Source organism: Daldinia vernicosa (genome assembly GCF_022497035.1).
Source record: "Daldinia vernicosa strain CBS 139.73 unplaced genomic scaffold F5Y00scaffold_16, whole genome shotgun sequence".
Lineage (NCBI taxonomy): Eukaryota > Fungi > Ascomycota > Sordariomycetes > Xylariales > Hypoxylaceae > Daldinia > Daldinia vernicosa.
The window spans coordinates 515,220-538,090 of record NW_025953932.1 but is presented as its reverse complement, the minus strand read 5'-3'; the positions used below and the strand labels follow the sequence as shown (position 1 = coordinate 538,090).

General features: G+C 48.0%; 5 protein-coding genes across 5 annotated transcripts; 3 read left to right on the top strand and 2 right to left on the bottom strand.

Annotated features, from left to right (window-relative positions):
* The first annotated feature begins 4,755 nt into the window (after positions 1–4,755).
* On the top strand, positions 4,756–8,677 carry F5Y00DRAFT_233889 (beta and beta-prime subunits of DNA dependent RNA-polymerase). The gene is made up of 3 exons (XM_048007359.1): positions 4,756–4,996; positions 5,064–5,076; positions 5,135–8,677. Exons 1-3 carry the CDS (start codon positions 4,870–4,872, stop codon positions 8,445–8,447), a joined length of 3,453 nt encoding a protein of 1,150 aa, XP_047866129.1. The 5' UTR covers positions 4,756–4,869; the 3' UTR covers positions 8,448–8,677.
* F5Y00DRAFT_233888 (DNA repair protein RAD57) lies at positions 8,678–10,711 on the bottom strand. Its single transcript, XM_048007358.1, has one exon. It carries the CDS (start codon positions 10,425–10,427, stop codon positions 8,898–8,900), a length of 1,530 nt encoding a protein of 509 aa, XP_047866128.1. The 5' UTR covers positions 10,428–10,711; the 3' UTR covers positions 8,678–8,897.
* Positions 10,712–11,813: 1,102 nt separating this feature from the next.
* Positions 11,814–13,656, top strand: F5Y00DRAFT_43436 (uncharacterized protein). The gene is made up of 3 exons (XM_048013654.1): positions 11,814–12,398; positions 12,453–12,639; positions 12,694–13,656. Exons 1-3 carry the CDS (start codon positions 12,176–12,178, stop codon positions 13,607–13,609), a joined length of 1,326 nt encoding a protein of 441 aa, XP_047866127.1. The 5' UTR covers positions 11,814–12,175; the 3' UTR covers positions 13,610–13,656.
* A 369-nt stretch (positions 13,657–14,025) lies between these two features.
* F5Y00DRAFT_233885 (choline/Carnitine O-acyltransferase) lies at positions 14,026–17,455 on the bottom strand. Its single transcript, XM_048007357.1, has 3 exons — positions 16,550–17,455; positions 14,490–16,493; positions 14,026–14,411 (listed from the first exon to the last, which is right to left on the bottom strand). Exons 1-3 carry the CDS (start codon positions 16,950–16,952, stop codon positions 14,260–14,262), a joined length of 2,559 nt encoding a protein of 852 aa, XP_047866126.1. The 5' UTR covers positions 16,953–17,455; the 3' UTR covers positions 14,026–14,259.
* Positions 17,456–19,669: 2,214 nt separating this feature from the next.
* On the top strand, positions 19,670–22,655 carry F5Y00DRAFT_43366 (MFS general substrate transporter). The gene is made up of 9 exons (XM_048013653.1): positions 19,670–20,506; positions 20,562–20,599; positions 20,661–21,478; positions 21,530–21,568; positions 21,645–21,702; positions 21,756–21,947; positions 21,999–22,219; positions 22,271–22,318; positions 22,374–22,655. The coding sequence occupies exons 1-9, from the start codon at positions 20,274–20,276 to the stop codon at positions 22,584–22,586; spliced, it is 1,860 nt and encodes a 619-aa protein (XP_047866125.1). The 5' UTR covers positions 19,670–20,273; the 3' UTR covers positions 22,587–22,655.
* The last annotated feature ends 216 nt before the right edge of the window (positions 22,656–22,871 follow it).

The window sequence follows — 22,871 nt, the reverse complement described above, 5'->3', positions numbered from 1 at the left end:
CAAGATCCGCGCCGCGCTTCTGTTGTATCGCGGGCGACATATCCCTCGTTCGGCACTCAACTTGCGCTGGGTAGGGCAGGGTAGGTTGACGATGTTTGAATGTTGAATGGGGGGTTGGAGAGGGTTGTTTTCGGCTATTGACGATATAGGTTAGACTCACTCACCTTTGATGAGAACAACAACTATAGCACACAACGCAAAATGCAGCCCTGGAGAGCCAGGAGCGGCAGCGCAGCACGGAAAGAAAAGAAAGGGTTGCAAGTCGCAAAAATGCAAATAATAATAAAAGAGTGTGGAGTTGTGCGAAGAGAAGGAGGAGATTCAAATGTTTCAATTGCTGCAAGTCTCCAAGTCTGCAAGTCTGCAAGTGGACGAGGCACAGGGAGCTTAGATGTTAGATGGAATTAGGACAAAGACGCAACCAACCCTCTTTCCTTCTTTAGTCGGGCTTGTTCCCCAGTGTGAAGTCCTGCGTCTTGTCTCCTTCCCACCCCCCTGGTCGAGGTCTGTTTGGTGGTATTGTACAACCTACACTACCTATATACAGCCTAGAATACATCACGTAAGGTGGTAGGTATGTGGTATACCTTATTGTACACTTCTGTACACTACGGTCCCAGGTCCCTAAGCGACTGGTCCCTCAGGGCTACATCTCGAAGGAAGTACAAGGCAAATACATGCGAGATGGTGGATTACGGTGGGCAAGAGTGGGCGTCTCCATGTCTTGTGTAGTACAGATTGGCCCCTCCTGCCCTCGCAAACCCCTGGTCCCTGTCCGTCTTTCTATGTACATATATACATAGAGCTAAGAGTCTGATGCTTTAACGCTACGTGTAGGTACTAGCGGAAACGCAGACTGGCAGACTAGGTAGTCGTGGCGTATTGTTACCATTCTTCGTGCTTACCTCTACATACTTTTACATACCTCAATGCTTGCGTTTCATCGAAAGCATCTGTCGCTGGCGAGCTCTTATGCTTATTTTCCTCTAGAGGTATGTGTGTGTGTGTGCTACCTAACTACCTACTTACTTACTTACTTGCGCCTATATCGACTAATAAATGGCAAGCCGCAAGCCGCAATTAGGTGCATACGCAAAATGATCATTCCAAAGAAACGTTGTATATTCCAAGAGCACCAATCGATACGCTAGAAGAGAGCAACCAAGCTTTTGTTGTATAAAAAAAGGTGGGATTGGATGAGTACGTCGGAATATATTGATCTATAGCTACGGATTATATAGCTACGGACTACCCAAGTAGGCAATTACCTACTTGATAGGTAAAAGCGGTTTCTTAGATCGTTCGATGGGTTGACTACATCCATTCATCCTCAGGGTCTTCCCTCCTTTGTTTCCCTCTAACCTAGGTAGAGAACTCGATCGCGACGGCCGGTTGCGAACCCTAACCAAAGACTTGGGAACCAGAAGGGTGGAGTTGGAGCCCGGCCCAGCTACTCAAATCGAGACGGCTGGAGACGGCATTGGTACTAATAATTTCATTCAACCTCCTGCATAGGTTCAATTGTCTACGATTGTTCATATTTACGACGCTAGGTAAGTCAGATTTCCAATAAAGATAATCATACTAGATACAGGTAGGGAGGTAAAACCTTATAGCCCTTCTTATTAAGTAGGTGTGTACGTGACCGTTTTATTGTGACGGTATTTAATACTGATAAACCCTTTTGAGTAGCTATCCTAGCTACCTGGTTACCCCTGGCGTCGCTAGCGGCCGAGATTGGTATGCATGTACATAGCTGGGAGCTGCTTGTTCAAACCAGAGGGGAGCGGTGAGCGGAACCTTACCTGACACCAAGAGCTATTGAACAAACCAGTGCCGCCCAAGTTTCTGGCTTCAAACGCCAGCTTAAGCCATGGCCGATATGCGGACCGTTCATACTTCGTCGATCTTCAGTTTGGTGCGGGGAATATTCGAGCTACAAACATCACGAATCCGAACCTATATACAACGATAAGACTTTGTCTATCGTGTGTAGGACCGTAGGGATACATCTAGATGTGTTTGGACTCGAGAAGTCAATTCAGCCCAACTCCATGTGTGAGATGATTCACCCATCCGTCTTTTGCTTCCGTCCGGTTATCCAATGCCGTCCTGCAGTCAAAGGTACATAAGCATACGCCTACATCTACATTAGTATCACCAGACGGTATATGTATGCTCTGTCTCCCGGTTTAACAAGCTCCACAGGGGCGGTATACATGCAAGTATAAATTGGGGACGTACATCAATAAGCCCTGGTTGGATGGACGCCTTACCCACGTTTGATATCAGTTTGCTCACAGGCGGCTCCTCATAGGTCTCTCAGCAGAGAATCTCTAAGGGTCTCGAATTTTACGAGCATTGTCCCTATACCTTTCTATGTACCTTATACTGATCCGATAGGAGTGGGTGCATTTATCCGGTTGGGGGTGCAGGACGAAGAGTACATAAGTGATCGAATACTCTCGAAGCACCCGCGTCCAATGCAGATGTGGGCTAACAGCGCCATCTGGTGAATTCTGAGACATTGCTCGACATTTATTAGATTTTTTTTGTTGCAGAGGCCATTTCTTCCGAGCCAAGCTCGTCCCGGCTCTTGCTCCGGGGATAGGAGCGGCGTCGATTCTTAGCTATTTACGAGCACCTCACCCTGAAGCGCCACTTTCACATATTGCCGGAGCGTAGTCTGCCAACCGTCTCATACGTCCGCTACTTGCTTTATTAGGGTCCTTCCTCCTTAAGGTTTCGGGTCGAGCCTAGACTTTCTTGATCTTAATGAGCTCTTAGCGCGGCTCAATACTGATAGACACCTGTTGAGATGAACGTTGCCTTCTCGAACCCATTTCCCACTTAGGTACTCCGTGTACGTCTTCTGCCCTATTTCCTTTTGTAGCCGTCAGGATTACCACTGGCATTTATTGCATTTCCAACCCGATTTGGGGTCGTAAGCAGAGCTAAAGAGTAGCTTTTTAAACTACATAGCGCGATGATCACCAACCCCGAGTTGCTCTCCAAGCACCAGTAGTTCTCAACTATGACCGCCCTAGTGGCGACAATGAGATCGTCTGAAATAGACTATTGCTCGCATGGTTACATACGATGGGATAGTGAGCTTTTTGGATATGTTTTCTTATTTACCTAATGTACAAACATAACAGGTACCCTCGATAAAGGTTTGGGCGGCTACGCAAAGTAAACCTATCCTTGTTCAGCTCACCGACTTTTGCCCACACGCGGAGCATCTATACATAAACCTGCCCCAGCGAGCCTGCACGTCACCCAACCTGCCCCGGGAGAGAAATAGCCTTTTCCCCCGGATACTCTAGATCACGATGTGCGTTCTGTGGCTTGCATATGCTGGACCCAAGTGAGCCAACGTAAACTTTCCTATAAACACTAATATGTATCAGCATCTTGTGAGATATCTCTCATTAAGTTTTACTTCTTTGTCTTCCGGGTGCGGTTCTATAATCAACACGCAAATTTGTGGACATGGTTAAGAGATTTAGCAATACGAAGGGTCTAGATGCGAACTTGGGGTGATCTTCGCTACGGATCGAGGTCTGGAACTAGCTCGAGGGAGTCGATGGGATTACTAACAACGACGTATCAGGTAGGCACATCGACAATCCAAAACAAGCCCAGCGACATTCTGCAACTTTTTCTAGGCATAAGTATACATACTCACCAAATATCCCCGCCTACAAGCCCCTCTTCTATACATGCTTCTTATTAGACGGTCACTCGGGATATGACGAAATAGATGCACAACCGTGCTATTGCTCTTGTTGTAGTTACATACTTTACATATAGAATTCAACAAAATCTTCCCTATGTCCATATCCAACCTGAGAGGATGAGGCGGCTTCACAGACCAATGCATGACGGATCGATCTGCCAGCACAGCGTACTATCTCCTGCAGTGAATATGCAAGGCGAGCTGCAGAAGTGGTTAAGACGAGGGGCAGCAACTCTACGGACGAAGTTGATGGAGGGGTAAAGAGGGGTTCAAATGGCTCATTATATGGGTGAGCTTGGTTCTTGGCGTTCGGCCAAACCCCGTCTACCCGCTCATTGGATTCTTTACTCATGCATGTCCCTGGTAGCTCTCGAAAGGGAGGACAGCCTTTGGGTAAAAATAGAGATGATTTCCAAATAGGAAGCTTGTACATATGGCAGCATGGACGTCCGGGCGGAGAGAAAGGTCCCATCATGGTGACTCAAATGAGTACCGAGATAGACCTTGATAAGCGTGACGACATTTGGTACGCGTATATAGATAGGTACCTAGGTAGGTATGCTTACGTAGAGAAATAATATTCCCCGGGTTTCTTAAAATGGCTTCCGGTATTATTTCAAATTACATATATCAAGCCCATTGGAACATGGAGATACCATAGTATGTGGATTTTCGGATTGTCATCATTAGGTGAGACGTTAAAAAAGTCTCCGGGTCGTATCTGTTTGTCTCGTCAGCTATTTCCCCGTGGAGTCATCCATCGATTTATTTAGCTACATGTAGTTCCATAATTTCGATAGCTTCGATTTGTTTAACAAGGGCTGTAATTTAGAGATGAGATCCTATTCGCGGTACTTAGGTACGTACCCTAAATACATGTGCAGGTAGACATGTGCACTTAATAGGTACAAATCTTAAGTAATCATTTACTTATATAAGACTTTGAAGTCTTGGGGTACCTAGCTTGTGTACCTAGGTACTTCCGGTGGCCCCTCCATTTTTTTTTCTTTGGTGGGGTACAGGCCGCCACACGCGACGAGCTCTTCGTCAAGGAGGCTGAATTTTTACAGAGTCATCTCACAATCACTTATCTCTCAGCCGCCAATATATGAAAATGCTTGGCCGTCAAAATGCCTTATATCGATGACGGGTTTGAGGCTCTATTAGAGCCTTTTTACAATGGAAAGAAGTTGACGGACCCTATTTCGACTGTTGATGATAAGAATCAACTACTCCCAGCTTTTTTGAAGGTCAAAGGTATGTCTACGATCTACATGATGACCATCCAAGCATTTACAGTACGCTAATATCATTATTTTATTAGGTTTGGTAAAACAGTATGTATTGTCCGATGGTTATGATATACGACTGGTTGATACTAATTAATGGGCTTAGACATATCGACTCCTACAATTTCTTCGTGGATCATGAAATTAAAGAAATCGTCAAGGCCAACCGCACGCTTAGAAGCGATGTTGATAGTAGCTTTTGGATCGAATTTATAGACATCCGGGTTGCACCTCCGGATCGTTCCGACTTTACTGAATATAGGGTCGAAAATGATATCACCCCTATGGAATGCCGTCTACGAGATATCACCTACTCTGCTAAGATCCTCGTGGATATCGCATACACGCGAGAAAAGCAAAAGATTATCCGTCGCAATGTCGAGCTCGCTCGCATGCCCGTTATGTTGCGGAGCAACAAATGCCGGTTGTACGGTGCAAACAATGCCCAAATGGAGCTCATGAACGAATGCCCCCTTGATCCTGGCGGGTATTTCATCATTAACGGGACGGAAAAAGTTATTCTTGTCCAAGAGCAGCTGAGCAAGAACCGAGTAATTGTCGAGGCAGACGAGAAGAATAGCATAATCACAGCTTCAGTGACGAGTTCTACACACGAGAGAAAGTCCAAAACATACGTTACCCTAAAGAAGGACCGCATTGTTCTTCAGCATAACGTTCTCGTCGAAGCTATACCCATAGTTATCATCCTCAAAGCTCTTGGTGGTCTTACGGATTACGAGATCATGGAGCTCGTCACCGGTTCTGACGGGAGGTTCCAGGATGATTTTGCTGTTAATTTTGAGGAAGCAACCAGAGTCGGTGTCTTTACTCAGCAACAGGCTTTAGATTACATCGGAGCGAGAGTAAAGATGGGCGGTCGAGCAAAACAGCCTGGAGGACCGCCACAAGCTCGGCGTAGTACTATCGAAGAAGGTCTCGATGCCTTAGCTAACCTCATTATTGCTCACATACCGGTCGAGGGTCTAGACTTTTACCCCAAAGCTATCTATATCGCCCTCATGGTTCGCCGAGTACTCATGGCCCATTACAACCCTAAGCTTGTCGACGATCGAGATTTCGTGGGTAACAAGCGACTAGAGTTGGCAGGGCAACTTCTGTCTTTGCTTTTCGAGGATTTATTCAAGAATTTTATGACTCAGCTCAAGTTCAACGTCGAGCACTCCCTGAGGAAACAAAATCGAGCAATCGCCGTAGATCCTCTGGTGCAGGTTGGTGCTCAAGGAAAGCACATCACTGAGGGTATGAACCGTGCTATTCAAACTGGAAATTGGAGCGTGAAGCGATTTAAGATGGACCGTGCTGGTGTAACACACGTTCTGAGCCGTCTCAGTTACATCAGCGCCCTCGGAATGATGACTCGTATAAGCAGTCAATTCGAAAAGACGAGGAAAGTCAGTGGTCCTCGTGCTCTACAGCCATCACAGTGGGGTATGCTTTGTACGTCTGATACGCCCGAAGGCGAGGCCTGTGGTTTGATTAAAAACTTGGCCCTCATGACGCATATCACGACGAACGTGGATGAGGATCCTGTTAAGAAGATGGTGTTTACATTGGATTCTGGGGTTGAACCGCTTCGATGCTTCTCCGGTGCTCAGATGCATAGGAAGGGTACGTATATCGTCTATATTAACGGTACTCCGTTTGCTCTCTCCCGATACCCGAAGCGGTTTGCAGCTAAATTCCGCACTATGAGACGAAGAGGGTGGATATCCCCATTCGTCGGCATTAATGTCAACCCCCATCTCTCAGCTGTGCATATCGCAACCGACGAAGGACGTATCTGTCGACCGTACATTATAGTGAAGAACGGCCAGGCGAGAATAAAGGATAGTCATCTTAGATTGCTACAGGCTGGAAAGGTCACGTTTGATGATTTTCTGAAGCAAGGCATTGTCGAGTACCTCGACGTCAACGAAGAGAATGACACGCTAGTAGCACTCTATGAAAAAGATATCACGAAGGCGACAACGCATTTGGAAATCGAGCCATTCACGATACTTGGCGCTGTGGCCGGCTTAATTCCATTCCCTCATCACAACCAATCTCCCAGAAATACCTATCAATGCGCTATGGGTAAACAAGCCATCGGAGCTATTGCTTACAACCAATTCAACCGCATCGACACACTGTTATATACTATGGTCTATCCTCAGCGTCCAATGGTTATCAGTAAAACCATAGAGCTTATTCACTATGACAAGTTGCCTGCCGGGCAAAATGCGACCGTTGTCGTCATGTCATATTCGGGTTACGATATTGAAGACGCCCTTGTTCTGAACAAGGCATCCTGTGATCGTGGATTTGGACGAGTCCAAGTGTTCCGCAAATACACGGCGGATCTTCAAAAATATGCTAATGGAAGCCGAGAAAGGATCGGTGACAAGGATGAAACTCAATCCAAGTATAATGCGCTCTCTAATGACGGTTTGGCCGATGTAGGATACCCCGTTCAGAATGGTGATATCCTTATTAAAAAGGAGAGCCCGGTGGACATAGCACCAGTAGTCGGAGTAGGCGTGAGGACCCAAGAGTACCGCGAAACACCATTGTCGTATCGACTCTCAGATCCAGCTTACATTGACAAAGTTATGGTTACGCAGACTGAGAGGGAGACACAGCTCATCAAGGTCCAAACAAGGCAGACCAGAAGACCTGAATTAGGTGACAAATTTTCATCTAGGCACGGACAGAAAGGTGTTGTTGGAATCATTGTGGACCAGGAAGATCTGCCGTTTTCGGATTCAGGCCTCGTACCTGATATTATCATGAACCCTCACGGTTTCCCGTCTCGTATGACAGTCGGCAAGTTATTGGAATGCTTAACAGGAAAGGCCTCGGTAGTCAAGGGGCGCAAGGACTACGGATATGGTGATGCATTCAGGTCTCATCCTCTCGAAGCCATGAGCAGAGAACTAGTTAATGCCGGATTCTCTTGGGAAGGCAAAGATTACTTTACCTCGGGAATAACAGGCGAGCCGCTCCAGGCCTACATCTTCAACGGGCCCATCTTCTACCAGCGACTAAAGCACATGGTCCAAGACAAGATGCACTCCCGCTCGCGCGGACCCCGCGCTATCCTTACCCGCCAACCCACCGAAGGTCGTTCCCGAGACGGTGGTCTGCGTCTCGGTGAAATGGAACGCGATTGTCTCATCGCGTACGGCGCCTCGCAGCTCCTTCTCGAACGCCTGATGATCAGCTCCGACGCGACCGAGATCGACATCTGCGAGCGGTGCGGCTTGTTCGGGTACAAGGGTTATTGTAGCACGTGCCATAGCAGCCGCGAGGTCGCGCGCATGACTATGCCGTATGCTGCGAAGTTACTCATACAGGAACTTATCAGTATGAATGTTGGCGTGCGGTTACAATTAGAAGATGAGTTCCCTCACCCGAGGTAGTGGTATACATATATGTACCTACCTAACCTAGTATGGAATGGAAAATTACAGTTGCGATTGCAAGATATCACTTATATGCATTGGGCGGCGTCCTTTTTTGCTGGCGTGGCATTGGCTAGCTTGGAATCATGTATATACCTACGTATTAAATCAAGCTTGTATGATGAAGGGGTAGTCGAGACACCAAAATAATTGCGGTTGATTGATTTAATTTCTTATAAGAGAGTTCCTCTAGTGAATTTGTACGATGTTCGCTCGTAAGAGTCGAGCCGAAGATTCTGGGGGGAAACTTGCAATAGGAACGTAATTGAGGATATAGTTATATGGCTCTTATTATTCGAAATGGTATGCTTTTTGCTTATTTACAGTAGTAGTAGTAGGGTTTATATATGCCAAGAGTCTCTGAATTCATCCATATGATATACATAAACCTAGGCTATATATCCATTCTCACGCCTCTATTCTCTCGTCTTCGTCGTCTTCCTCCCCATCCGCCTGCTTCCCCTTCCCCTTCCCCTTCCCTTTCTTCTTTTTCCTATCTACAGCCCGTAGTCCCCCCATCGTAACCTCAAACTCCACCGCTCCATCTAACCCCGGCCCCGTCCCCGGCACATGCGGTGCGAAGACAACTTTCATCCACCTGCGCCAATTCCGCAACACGGTCGTGCTCTCCCCCTCGTCGTCGTCGAGGACTTCCTTCCGCCCGTAAACAGGCCTCTTGAACAGCGCCAGCCGCACGGCGATCTGCGTCGACCAGATCAGGCCTAGACTGGGCGTCTTTAGGTTACGATCGCCGCTGCTGCCGAACGGGTACGGGTACTCGTCGCCCCAGCCGGTGAACCACCGTTGCTGGTGGTCGAGGAGTAGGGCGGGGGGAGCGGGGGGAGCGGGGGTCTCCTCGGGAGGCGGTTCCGGCATGCTGGAGCGCAGGAGCTCGGCGGTGCCGCTGCTAGGGGGCTCCAGGCCGGACAGCTGCAGCGGCAGCGGCGTTGCGGGCCATCCTTTGGTTCGGCTTGCGAGCGGGCTCTCCTGCGACACGCGGGGCAGCGAAAATGGTAGCGGAGCGCTGCTCTTAGCAGACCCTGCGAAGCGGTCTGCGACCTGGTTCGCTACCACGACGGCGAGATCGTGTTTCCGCGCTAGATCATGCAGCTGCTGGCCCAAGCGCACGAGCTCGTGGCTGCGGGCGGCGAGATTAGCGCCGCCTTTGGCGCCGCCGCCTGCTCCGCGCTCGAATTCCGCGCGGTAGTTGGCCGCGACGGAGTCCAGGACCAGGAGGCCGACGTTGCGCCGGGATACTTCGACCGGGACCTGGAAGCTCAGGATGTGGTCTTGCGATTCGAGGTCCGGAGTCATGGTGCCTACGATGCCGTCGAGAGTCGGGCGCTGGGCTGGGGAGAGGGTGCGCAGATACGGGTGGTTGGTTAGCATTTGGGACAGGCGCTGGGTGGAGAGCGGTGCTTCGGTGGAGATGTATAATGCGGGACGGCCGAGACCGCGGGGCGGTGGGAGCTGGCAGGCGAGGAGGAGGGTTAGGAGGAATTGCGTCTTGCCGGCGCCGCTTTCGCCCGTGATTTCCGTGATGTACCCGGTAGGGATGCCGCCTCCAAGAGCGCGGTCTAGATCGTCGTCTAGAGTGCTGATGGAATTCCAGGGTTTAGCCAGCAGCTCGGAGCCGGTCTGTCTCAAGACGCTGGTAGGGCTCCCTTTCGCGCCGTCATTATTATTAGCACCATCCCCCGGCTTCTGCTGCTGCTGCTGCTGCTTCTCGGAAACACCGAGGTCGACATGTAGAGCCTCTAGTACAGCAGCACATAGACGCTTGATATCGAGGAGCGGCAGCTGGGTACGCTTGCCGATGTCGGGGACCTGAAGAGTGAGCAGGTCGGCGGTGGTCAGGCCGTGCTTCTCGATGGCGGGCAACAGGTTCGCGTACCGGCCGATTGGGAAGTCCGGCAGGATCCGCGACAGATCTGTCATGGGGCTCGGGGTCCGGGCATTTGTATTTGTACTCGCATTTCACTACGTAGTGTAGTCCCCCTTTAACCGATCCGGCCTAACCGCGGTCTGCCCTCGGAAAATCGTCCGCCGCCGAATTATCTGGGTTGGTGCACTGCCCGTGGTCTCACGATATCAGGTGACCTTCGGTGTGTATATGTATAGGAAAGGAAAGGTTTAAGATAAGGGAGATATTAGGGTTGTTTTAGGCGGGGTTTAGGGCCGTTAGCAGGTGTAGTAGCTACTTCCCAGATGCATGGATTGGGTTGTTAAGGTTGGGGCAGGTAGCATCCCGATTTCAAATCACACCTTTCCTATTGTACTGTACCTAAGGTTTAAACTGACCGCTAATCAGTGCAAGTGGGTTATCGCCTAAGTATGCCTCATTAGTGTTAGTTAACATCGTTTAGGTGATATCCCCTCTATCCCGCCTTAATCTTATAGGTACAATACAATTCATCGGGGTCTTTTGAGACTTCGCGATCTCCAAAATTCAACAACGATACGCGATTTCATTTCATGCTTGTTTATTGATACTTACAACATAAAGTGCCTAAGCTAGCATTTATAAAAACTAGCACCTGCAGACCTTCCTTTATTTGAGACTCAGCCATGCTTGACAAGGGTCTTTAGGCCCACAAACAGTTTGAAGATTATACTAATGTTTGCTTCGTATGTACGTGGTAGCGTGAATACTCGTCCACGCTACTCGATGGCGTGTTTAAACCATAGTGTAATTATGGTTGGCCCTCTAAGTCAAGGATGGTTATGAGATAAAGAGTCCGTCGGTAAACAATGTCTACCTACTATATAGACATAAGGATCAGTATCCACAAGCGGCCTCCAACATCCTATCTTCTGCCCAACGAAATGGCGAAGATGAGAGGAACGGGGGCTGAGAATTGCAAATATTTGCAGTGGCCATCCGCTTTCAGCCGCAGTGTAACATTAGACTGCACGACAGACACACGACAGACACACGACACATACAAACCGGGCACCTAAATGCATGGGTCTCTCATGGATCTCCCATGTGGTCGGAACGCTCAGGCTCCTCCCGAAGATCATCTCGGCTTTGTTTGCGAGGGAGCGAAGCATGCCTATCGATGCCTATCGAGTTCTGTCACATCTCTGGTAAACATTAAGGAATTCAGCCCGCTCCGCTTTACATAGTACTAAGCCGGTACGGGAAGAAAATCAAGTCTGTCAGAAGTCTCGCGGGGAGCTATCGAGTATAGCTTCTTGGCGTGACCACCGAAAGACCCTCGAGGCTTTCAGCTTCTGCAGCTTCTGCAAGCCATCTCTGACGGTGTTACGCTACCATTGGCTATGACTACCTTCATCCTTGCCAGTTAATCTCCCCCATGCGAGAATAGGTATGGCTCAAGGCTGAATGGGACTCTCCATCTCAAGCCAGTGAGAAAACTACTATGTACGAGTGCGGGATGTCGCTTGCCTAGACTGGGACGATGGACCCTCTGATTGCCACTGTTGTTCGGGGTATGCTGGATAGGGCGGGTGATTATACTGTACCAATCCCGCCCGAGGTCCTCGCTCCTAATAAGAGGGCGTGGATGCCCTACACCCGCGCTCGCGTTGTGCCTTTCTCTCTTTTCGTAGATGACCGTCGTTCTCTGTAATATTCTGTGGTCGAGTAGAATTCCGATACATTCGACCTAGGAGCCCTAGACGTCCAGTTCCTATAGTCAGGTCGCCTCCAGTATACCGAAATGGCGAGTCTCCTATCCATTGCGGCATTAGTCACCGCCGTTCAGGCCTTGGCTCTCGATGGAAACAACCCTGAGCCAACTCAGGCATCCGAGCCGAATCCAACCTTCCAGTCTCCCAAGATCACCCTGCCCCCTAGTATTCAGGAATTAGCCAAGAGACAGAACGGACAAACCGTCCTTATAGGACCTGACAACACGTGCGGATACGTTGATGGACGGCCGGGTAATGAACCTTGCACCTATCTAAAAATGACTACCTAACTAATAATTATCATAGGCGCTGCATATACTTGTAACGGCAAAGATGTAACCTGTGCCCTAGTTACTACGTCTACGTACGGCGCTGTCGCCTGTTGTGATGGTGATGGTTGTGGTCTTCGAGTTGCGTGTATCGATTATAGGGATTTCTTGTACTCGAGCGCGTGTGATAATGGCTGTATCCAAGATACCTACACTGTCAAGTGGTAAGTTGCACACTCCTAATAACTACCTAGTATAGAATACTGATGATCTGGCAGCACGAGAAGCACCGCTCCGTATTGTGGCACCGTCACGTTCTCTAGCGGCATCATCGACTATTACTGTGACACCCTGTCAGACTCGATACCGCAACAACTCTACACTACGTGGCACGGTGAAACAGATGGCCGGACTTTCACTCCCGTTGTCGTCACATTAGACGAGTCGGTCGCAACATCCCCCTTACCCTCCGCGACTCAGACCAGCGGTGACGACGATAATGATAACGATAGTAGCACGTCAAGTGCCGGCTCTGCAGATGCGACTGCATCAGCGGATAGCGACGGGGATTCTTCAAGCTCAAACTCAAACTCTTCGAATTCTTCAACAAACGTAGGAGCTATTGCCGGTGGTGTCGTAGGAGGAGTTGCCGGGCTTGCCTTGATCGGGCTCGGAATCTTCTTTCTCATCCGTCACAATAATAAGAAGAAGCGCGATATTACCGCCCAGCCGCCCGCCGCCCAAATGCAACAAGGCGGCGGACCCGGTATGCCACCAACACAACCGGTACCAGGCGCCGCTGGCTACCAACAACCTTACAGCCCGCACTACAGCCAGCAGTACCCACCTCCGCCTCCCGGGTACCCTCAACAGCCATACTACGCCGACCAGAACAAGCCCGCTGGATTTACCTCCGTCGCACCCGGCCAACTTCCCGACCGGAACGGCTCGACCAGCCCGACTAACTCCCAGTTCACGGACAACAGGCAAAGCAGCCTGCAACAACAGCCTACGAGCCCGACTTCGACCGTCAACTCGGGCTGGCAGCCGAACCAGCAGCCCTACCCGGGCCAGCAACAACCCTCTCCCGTCCCCAACGTCCCGCCTACCGTGCACGAGGCCGGCGGAAACGTCGTCGGCGAACGGAATTATAACGATAATCACCACGGTCAACTGCATGAGTTAGGCAACTAAGGGGGTTGTGTTGTGTTGTATGAAGGGGGATGGGGAAGATGGTTTGGTTTAAGTTAAACTAGGAGGTACATATATATTTTACTAGTTCATAGTTCATAGTTTATAATGGGATCGCACGGCATTTGCATTCTGGAGTTTTTTAAGCTTCGTACTCGGTCGGACATAGGTTAGGTACCTAGGTATATATTGAGATATAAAACAGAATGTGCAAACGTATGTGGTCTGTGAGATGAGAGATGCTTGATAATGGTTTTTGGCTTTCCATGACATTTGGTGGTATTTAGTGATCGGAGGGTATATATTTCATTCCAATGTTTATTCCATCCCTGTGTACTTATGTCACGATATCTGAAAGCATAATACGTGCTTAAGAGATAACTACCTCAGATACAAACAAACAAGTAAATAGTATTCAACGGGTAACTTGTCTTTATAGATAGGTACTTTTATGGTATATATAAAATTACACTACTATTCAAGTACCTAAAAATATCTCCGGTTCCGAACGTACGTATAATAAAATAAAACACAGTATTATATACACGAATAATATGTACCTAGGTATGTAATAAAAAGCGAATAATAAGTACACCCAGTAACACTACCTACAGCCCCTCTAAGCTCTTAACCCAGAGGGGTTACCGCACCAGTCAATACTCAACCAGCCGCAGCTTCTTCCCTATTTCCCTCCTGCGTGCGTTTGCCGCCGCCCGATCTGAGGCCTTGGGGTCGTTCTGCTGGTCGAGCGCCTCGCCGCGTGCTTTGAGCGCTTGTAAAAGCATGCCTGCGTCGAAGAAGCCGTCTATACGTGTTATATTAGCTCCAATCATCCAAAACCCTAGTAGAAGAAAAGGGGGAAAAAAAGAAAGAAAAAACTTACAACCGCCCAATTCATCATCCTCGCTCATCATCAAACTCTCTTCCGTCGGACTCCTCGTCCCAGTCGATGACCTCGCCGCCAGCGCGCGCAAGTTATCCGCCCCGGTAATCATGCGGCCACGGGCTTTGTTCGGACGGTGGTGGTGTCCCGTACGCGGCTTATCCGGGTCGATTTCCCTAGCGCGCGTCTGTCGTGAGGTCGTGCCACGTCTATTCGTGATGCGCAGTATTCGCCTGATCTCCAGTAGATAGCTTTCAAGCGTATCTACGAACCGCTTCGTCTGACGGTGCTTACTAGCCACGCAGATATTAATGCCCTCTTCTTTGATGATGTATCCGATGCCGAAGCCACCACCTGACGTTGGGCCGAACCCGAATTGTCGTAGCGACGGGTTCCCGCAGTTGGAGGTTGATAATATCGTGTTATTTAGTTTGTCCCACCCCTGGTCCGCGAAGATAGCTGGCACTTGGTGGTCTCCAAACCGTGAGTTTATACTATCGCCGCGCTGCCGCATTCGTGAATCTTCGTTGGATAGTACGGATTCCTTGCCAGGGCTGCCAACTACAGACTCGGTGCCTTGCTCCGAGCCGGCTTCCATTGGGCTCGAGTATCCCAAGCTACTCCCCGAATAATTGTCCCCGTCCAGAAACCTTTGCCACACAGAGAATAAGGCGTATAGATGCCGATCGCAACCCCGTCCTTTTGAACATTCCTTGGTGGCGTTAACATGCTGCTGACATGCTTTGCGTAGCGCGTCTACTTTCGCCTCCGCGGGGTTATCCGCCCAGAACGTCTGAACAAAATTCACCGCCTCCTCCGATACCGTCCTAACAGCCTCAGTCCTACCGTGGAGATAGGCCTTGGTCATGGCTGGTTCGTAGGTACATTCAACTCTCCCGTATAGCCCATAGTAGGCCGCCTGGAAGGCCATCTGGACGAAAGCATCCGGCGAAAAGCCCGCCGAGGTGATATAGTTCTTACCATAACCGCTGAAGTCCAGGCATTCGAACTCGTTCTGGCTGATGAGATCTGCAAGTCGAGTCTCGGCAAACCGTATAGCGATGTTAAGCTCTGGTGATATGTCCCATTCTAACTTATGAGGAGTCGTCGTAACGTCCCCAAAACTCTCCGGATCACGCTTCGACGGGTCCGGACTTACCGTTTTCCAAAGGCTGGGGGCTTGGCCATTGATAGTCCTTGCGAAGCGTAATATGGTGTCTGTGTAAAGGTCACTAGCAAATCGAAGTACGGTGTGACCATCGACGCCAGTGTGCTCAAAATTGATACCTGCACTTCCGTTTTTGCACACAATGATCTGAAGTTTATCGTACCATCGATTTATGCAAGTGCCAATTTGTACGCCCTTAACTACGTCGTTGGTACCGCAAAGCATATTCTGGCACAGTGCAGCTGCTGTAGAGGGCTCTGTATAGTCGAGGCATAACACAAATAAAGCCGAGTCAACAATACCGAGACAGTCCGCATTATTGGACCCCTCTTCCTTAGTGAGAACATCTCTTAGCCCAGACCAGATCTTTCGATTTTCTGTGCTTAGAATTCCAAGAGCCCCTTTAGCGGCTTCCTGGATAGGCGTTTGAGCTGCATCGTCTATTATTGTTTGGAGGTTGATCGAAATATCTCTTTCGCTCATAATAAGATCTGAGTTGTCATCAAGCACGTCAAACCAGTAGAATTGACCGTGGCATAATACAACAATGTGTTTAGATTCAGGGTCCTGTTCGATTTGGCAACCGTTTTCAGTTGGTACACGCGCAGTACCAAAGAGCCGCGAATATTGATACATATCTAGCGGTACGCCTTTAACTGTATCTGGTGGCAATTCTTCTCGGCGTACTGCTCGCACGAATTCTAACGCTGATGCGACAAGGGACGCCGCACGGGTTAACTGGTTATTCCTCGCAGGCGTGGGGTCATCCTCTAATAAGAAAAAAGGATTCAGGTTTAGGACGACAGGATTATCGAAATTTAGGTACGAATCATACCCTTATGTATAGTAACCGTTAGTAAAGGTGATAGTCATACAAGAAGAGTCAACTTACAGAATTGTTCTATATAACTTGTTTTTCCAACGGCATACTCTTGTAATTTCCTCTGAAGCTCAGGGCCGTCTTTCTTCAAGAACTCTTGAACAGCGAGCTTCGTTTCAGAATGCTCTCTGGGTCCTTGAAGCGGCTTTAGAGCGGCTAGGTACTTCTTGCACGTTTGTTCCAGGTCCGGTATAGGCAGCTTGGGTAAACTGTCTTGGTGAGAAAACGTGATTCCGCCTTCCTTAGGCTTCTCTGGTATCGTCTCCATTATTGGAACTCGGCCCCTGAGTTCAGGACTCGCCGGCCTCTCGTTTTTGTGTTCTTGGGTAGAAGGAGGCGTAGGTGTTGATGAGCTGCCACTAAGAGTCTCGCCAAGAGACTTTGGCATAGCAAAAATACGAACTTGAGTAGGCATACTGTCAGTTGACTTCTGGTAGATTAGGTGTATAAAGGCGAGACACAGGTATTGATATTCAGGCCGCGCAAGGCTGTGCGGTAAAAGTAATGGCAGTCTTGAAGGCAATAGGATGGCATCACACTTGAGCTGCGCCCTGGTAAGGGAAAGGGTTAAGTGGTATCAAATAATAACGAGAGGAAAGGTATCGAAGGGGGATAGAAGCTATAAATCAACTCGGAAGCCGAGTATGGGATAGGAGTCTCAAGTGAATAAGCTAGGGGGTGGGTGGATGATCGGAGACCCAAGTCCTAGGATGTCAACCCAATTGCATATAGTTCGCTATCACATGTGTGAATGGGGATGGCACATTGTTTGCGTAAAGAAAGGGAGAAAGGGATATGATTGGTCGTGGTGCAATAAACTGAACTAGATACTCATCCGCAGGACCGACGAGATATAATATGAATGGAGAAATAGGATAAACTGCCGAGAGTTCTGGGTAAAGGTACCAGAAGCGAAACAGGATCTCACATACCTCCAACCAGGATAACGGGTCCAGCGAACCGCCCGGACGGGTTGTATATGCGACCTTAAGGCGTTATTGTAAAGTAGATTTGTACTAATCAAATAACTTAATAACAAGAAATATTGTAATATGTCACTGGCTGCTTTCTCTAGAATTTGTATTAGTACTTGTATCTACTAGAACGTCACGCAGAGACTACAGTGAATAGTAACGGTGATGCCAAAAATGGCTAGGCATAAGACAAGCAAAGAGATGAGGTCAGAGCTCGGAGACGATGGAGAAGGGCACATAGTTAATTCGAGAACCCACCAAAGATACCTTCCTAGCCTGTCGCAATGACGACTGACAAGTAACCATCCCCACGGGGTCAGCCTGGCGTGAGTCGTAAGTGTAGTGTAAAGAGCTCAAAGGACGAGTCTAGGTCGTGGGGTAGACTTCGGACAAGTGGATGGATTCTGGTTGGGTAATCGGGGGAAAGGCGGCCTTAAAGCCCTCGTGCTCGTGGATTCGGGATCGGGAATGGGGTCGCGCTAAAGCAATCCACCTCGACAAGAGAAAGTGTCTTACTATGTTATGTACCGTAGTCTGAAGGATTTTGGTAACGTTCTAGCGAAGGAAAAGGCGTGCTGCTCTTTTCGTTAATCTCGATTCGCGATTCGAATAAAAACTGAAGATGACGGATCTAATTTATCTCTCGGCTAAGCGACTAAGGTCGTCTCGTTTATAGTAGTGAGATATATTGATATATAAACGGGCATAGACCTTTAGGAACGTGACCAATGTGACCTCAGCTGACGATGCAAAGCTGCACCTAGACAAGCCCAGGGGTCCTAAAAGGAGAAAAAGCGGAGTTAATAGCTGCGCACTCTGCAGTGTTAAGTGCTTGTAACGCTTGCAACCCCGGAATCTTTAAAGTAACAACCTGTTTCCGCCCTTCCTTACGGTTGGTTATTCGAGAATGCTCCCTGCTAATGTGTATAATAGCCAAGCTATTATTGGTGCGCACGAGGGTAAATGACGATGTGCAAGGCTGCGACGCGTGCTAGGAGAAATGCATGTGAATATGGCTTAGATAGAATAGGCGAGATGTTGTAATGTTGGCAATATTGCAGAGTCGACAACCTTAAGCACAACCTCGTCAAAGAGGAAAAACAACAGCCCATATCTTATACCCGAGGACAAGCAACCCTATAAGTTCGATCTCTACCTGCGCCTCGATCCGAATGCTTGATCACCTTTCGGTCGGACGAGTGCTTCTTCAAGAAGTAAACCGATGTGTTGGTGTTGGTGTTCAAATTCGGATAGGATGGGATAGGCTAGTTAGGTTAGGTTAGGTTTACACTAGTCGAATCCCGGGCAAATGGACCACGGGCTGCACGGGGAACCCCCGCACCTGACGATCTTGACGATAGCTTTCGGACGTTAGAAAGGTCCCGCCCCGATCTACAATTATTAGGTTGCTTATCATTGCTTCGGCATCTTACAGATAGATAAAGGGCTGTAAGTTTGGAGACGGCGCGGCAATCGCTTGTGGAACAGAGATGTTAGCCGTTCCGGGAGCCGATGCTATTCATCGAATGATATAATGCGTATCGCGGGGTACTGGATGCAGGCCTCGTATGTAGTAGCATATATCATCCAACGGGAAGGTTGATGTAGCCCCAGATTACTAAATGTAACATTATAGTTGAGTGCATCTGAATATTACTTGAATTTTTCTAATGAGACGACTAGCTTGGATTTGAAGCGACTTTGGAAGTATAAAATTAATAATACTGCACTTTAAAAGAACACCTAGTTATAGGCTTACTTCAAGAAGGGAATTGAATGAATGAGGATGAGATATGACAAGATTATATGTCACCACTTAAAACGAACCCAATTACCAAGGTCTCATAATAATATTTATTGATCGGCAATGTAGGCACTACCTAGAAATAGCATTACTGGTCGTAATTCGACATTTGCACTTGCCTTTGGTTGAGAGAAGCTGAGACGCAGGCACAGGTAGTATTATTGGAAGATACATGCATAGAAGCGAATCCGAAGTGGACCCAGTTTAGTATAACACCTACCTATGTAAGGTTAGGTAAGCGGGGAGCCGATCGACCATACAACTCCGATATTTTCAGCACCGTTCCATACATTAGTAAGGATCAATTATATCTGTTAGTTATTCGCAATTTTAGAGACTAATCGCAGGGTCTTTTCCTGTTATACTAAACAACGACGTTAGGTAAGTACCTCTATACATAATTGTAAAGGGAATAGTGTATATTTCGCAATTTCGTGCCAGTCACGGAGCTAATTACACAGCCGCAACCAGAAAATCAAGCATTAAGTACCTAAATTTGGATAACTCTGGGTGAGGCTCAAGTTTCTAATTTCTGCTCACATCTCCACGTCCTCGGACTCGCTTAAGGCTGATGGACGCTTCTTTTAGGTAAGCAACCCGACTATATGACGTGTTGACCACTCACCGCACTCAAACCCGACAATGCTACCTAAGGCGGATTATCCACCTTTGCCCTATGAATAGTCGCATCTTTTTTTTCGCCAACAGCCTGCGAATGTTTGCGAATGCGAACTTTGTATTTGAAATACTGAAGATAGGATCGCGGATAACTATACTATGTAACTAGGTTACGACAGCCGTCTTCTACCAAGAGGCTGTGCCGCTGCTGGTTTGCGTTGTTGGGAGTATATATGGCAATGAGGTCGCTTTACTTAGTTTTCCTTCTTTGATGTTAGATAATTGTTAAATTTAAGTCGCTTTTTGGACATCTTGCCTCGCATAAGGATATCTGATCATTATGTTGATTACTCTACTAACCCGAGCCTTCAAGTCGAAGAAGGATAACAAACAACAGAGCCAACCGAAAACACCATGCATACACCAGAGAAATATCGAGCAAGACGAACTAAACACCCAACCCGAGAGCTGCCTCATGTGTAAGCTTGAGGAGCGAGAGGCTTCCAAGTATCGATGGAAACTTGTACTATGCCTACTCATGCCCTATGCTCTTCAAGCACTCGACGTAACTATGTACGGCAAATCATATCAAATCATCTGAATATAATGAGACTGACCTGTATAACAGCGTCGCCAGTGCGTTGCCATGGATTGCTGCTGATTTCGGTACGATACTATTCACACGACCGCATGAGGTATTCAAATGCTCACACTAACATAACTTCAGGCGAAATCGCCCAGCTCAACTGGATCATCTCAGCCTTCAACCTGACTTCGGCCGCATTCATCCCCTTCTGGGCACAGATGGCCGACATATTCGGACGGCACTGGTCTCTCCAGATGTGCTCCTTTATCATGTTAGTCGGCAGTGCCCTATGCACCGGTGCCCCCACGACTGCCTTCGGCGCTTTTCTCCTCGGTCGAGCTCTCCAAGGTGTTGCTTGTGCGGGACTCAACACGATCATTCGTGCTATATTGGCAGATAAGGTGTCGTTGGAAGAGAATGCGAAGAATTGGAGTCTCTTCTCGCTGGTAGGGGGCTTGTGTTATGGTCTCGGCCCCGTTATCGGTGGGTATCTTACTGCTGCTAACTGGAGGTGGTGCTTCGGGATCAATTTGCCTATTGCCTTCGTCGGCATCTTGATTGTTTTTTTCTTTCTTCGGAATGATCTCCTAGGCCCTCAGCCGATTCCTGAAATAGATGAGAACGAGATCGGTCATCGAGAGAGATTTGCCAGGCGTATTATGACCCTTGATATCGGAGGGCAGCTTTTATTCCTCTTCGGATTCGGTCTTATAATTCTGGCCTTGACGTGGGGTGGTGCAACCTACGATTGGAACCATCCTGCGGTACTTGTTTCTCTTATTGCTGGTATCCTGCTAGCGTGCGCTTGGCTTTACTACGAATACTCGATGACTCCAGGCGGTGCATTGTCGTTGAAGCTGTCTTCCCAACGGCCAATGTTGCCCTGGAACGTGATGAAGGACCGAAATATTAGCCTCTTGTCATACATCAACTTCGCTACGGGGATGGCTATGTATAGTGTAAGCAAATTGCTATATCTAGGGGAAAAGCCAACCTACTAAACTGTATAGGTTCTTTACTTTGTCGATATTTACTTCACCATTGTCAAGGTAAGATTTTATTTGAGCTTGAGTGGCTCAACCTTCCATCTGCTTATACGCGTATGATTGCTAACATCGTTTATAGGGTTTCCTTTCCGATAAGGCTGGTGTTCAGTTGTTGTACTATACGCCAGGACTTGGAGGTTAGTCATAGTAGCTCCCAATTCCAAACTATTTATATCATTAACTTTTGTAGTCGGTGTATACCTTTCGATGTTCATCTGTAATGTCTGGCCTCGTAAAACATTCCTACCCCTATTCCTCGGCTCCTTGATAGAAGCTATCGGCGTCGGTATGATGGCGTACGCTCTATATTTCGAGCACTCGGCTACTATATACGGCATGATGGCACTGACCGGTGCGGGTACGGGTCTGCGATTCATGCCTTGTGAGTCGATACTCCTTTATACCAATGCAACCACCTCCTAACTTATAACAGGCAGTCTACATGCCATCGGTTTCTTCCCGAACCACGTCGCAACCGTTATTTCCGTAATGGCTGTTGCCACGACATTCGGAGGCACATTGGCTCTTACTATCATGTCCGCCGTCTTCAACAATACATCAGGCATCTCGAAGGATTCCCCTTTCCAGAACGACTACGACGCTTTGCATAAACTTCCAGATGAGATTAAAGCTCACGTTATCGAGGGCGCCAAGGTAAGTCCTTATATCACCCTTCTCTAGTTGAATTGACTAATCCTTTTGTAGAACGGTATTACCTGGGCGTTCGTCGCATTGACGCCCTTCATGGTTCTTGTAAGTTCTAATATGGTTATCTGTATTCTTATCACAGTACTAACACATCAAACAGTGCGTACTCGTGTCAGCGTGCTTAGGCAACGTAACTATTATTAAGAAAACCGACGGTGCTGAGGCTGCCAAGGCTGAAGCCTCGGGTGATCATCTGGTGCACGGAAGCTACTTACTGTCTCTAATATACGGAAAAGGTGATCCGGAGAAGAGTATAGAGCTTGGAGAGGGGAGAAGGTCGGACCAGCAGCCTACGATAGAGCAGATGAGCTAAGGTTGGGATGGAGAATTGTTTACTATATTATGATACCCCTTAATCGGAATGGTTTAATTTTTATAAAATGAAGAGACGATTGGACATATCAGGTGGTTAGATATATAGATTTGGTAAAATATAACCAAGGTAGAATTTCAAGACATATAAATGAAGTATCTACTTTGTAGATACGTAGTACTAGTACACTTAACGGATGCTGTCGCTACGTCCTTGATGATCTTATAATTGATAAGATGGAATAGATGGGTTTTTAGAACCAATTTAATAGCGAAGTTGTAATTG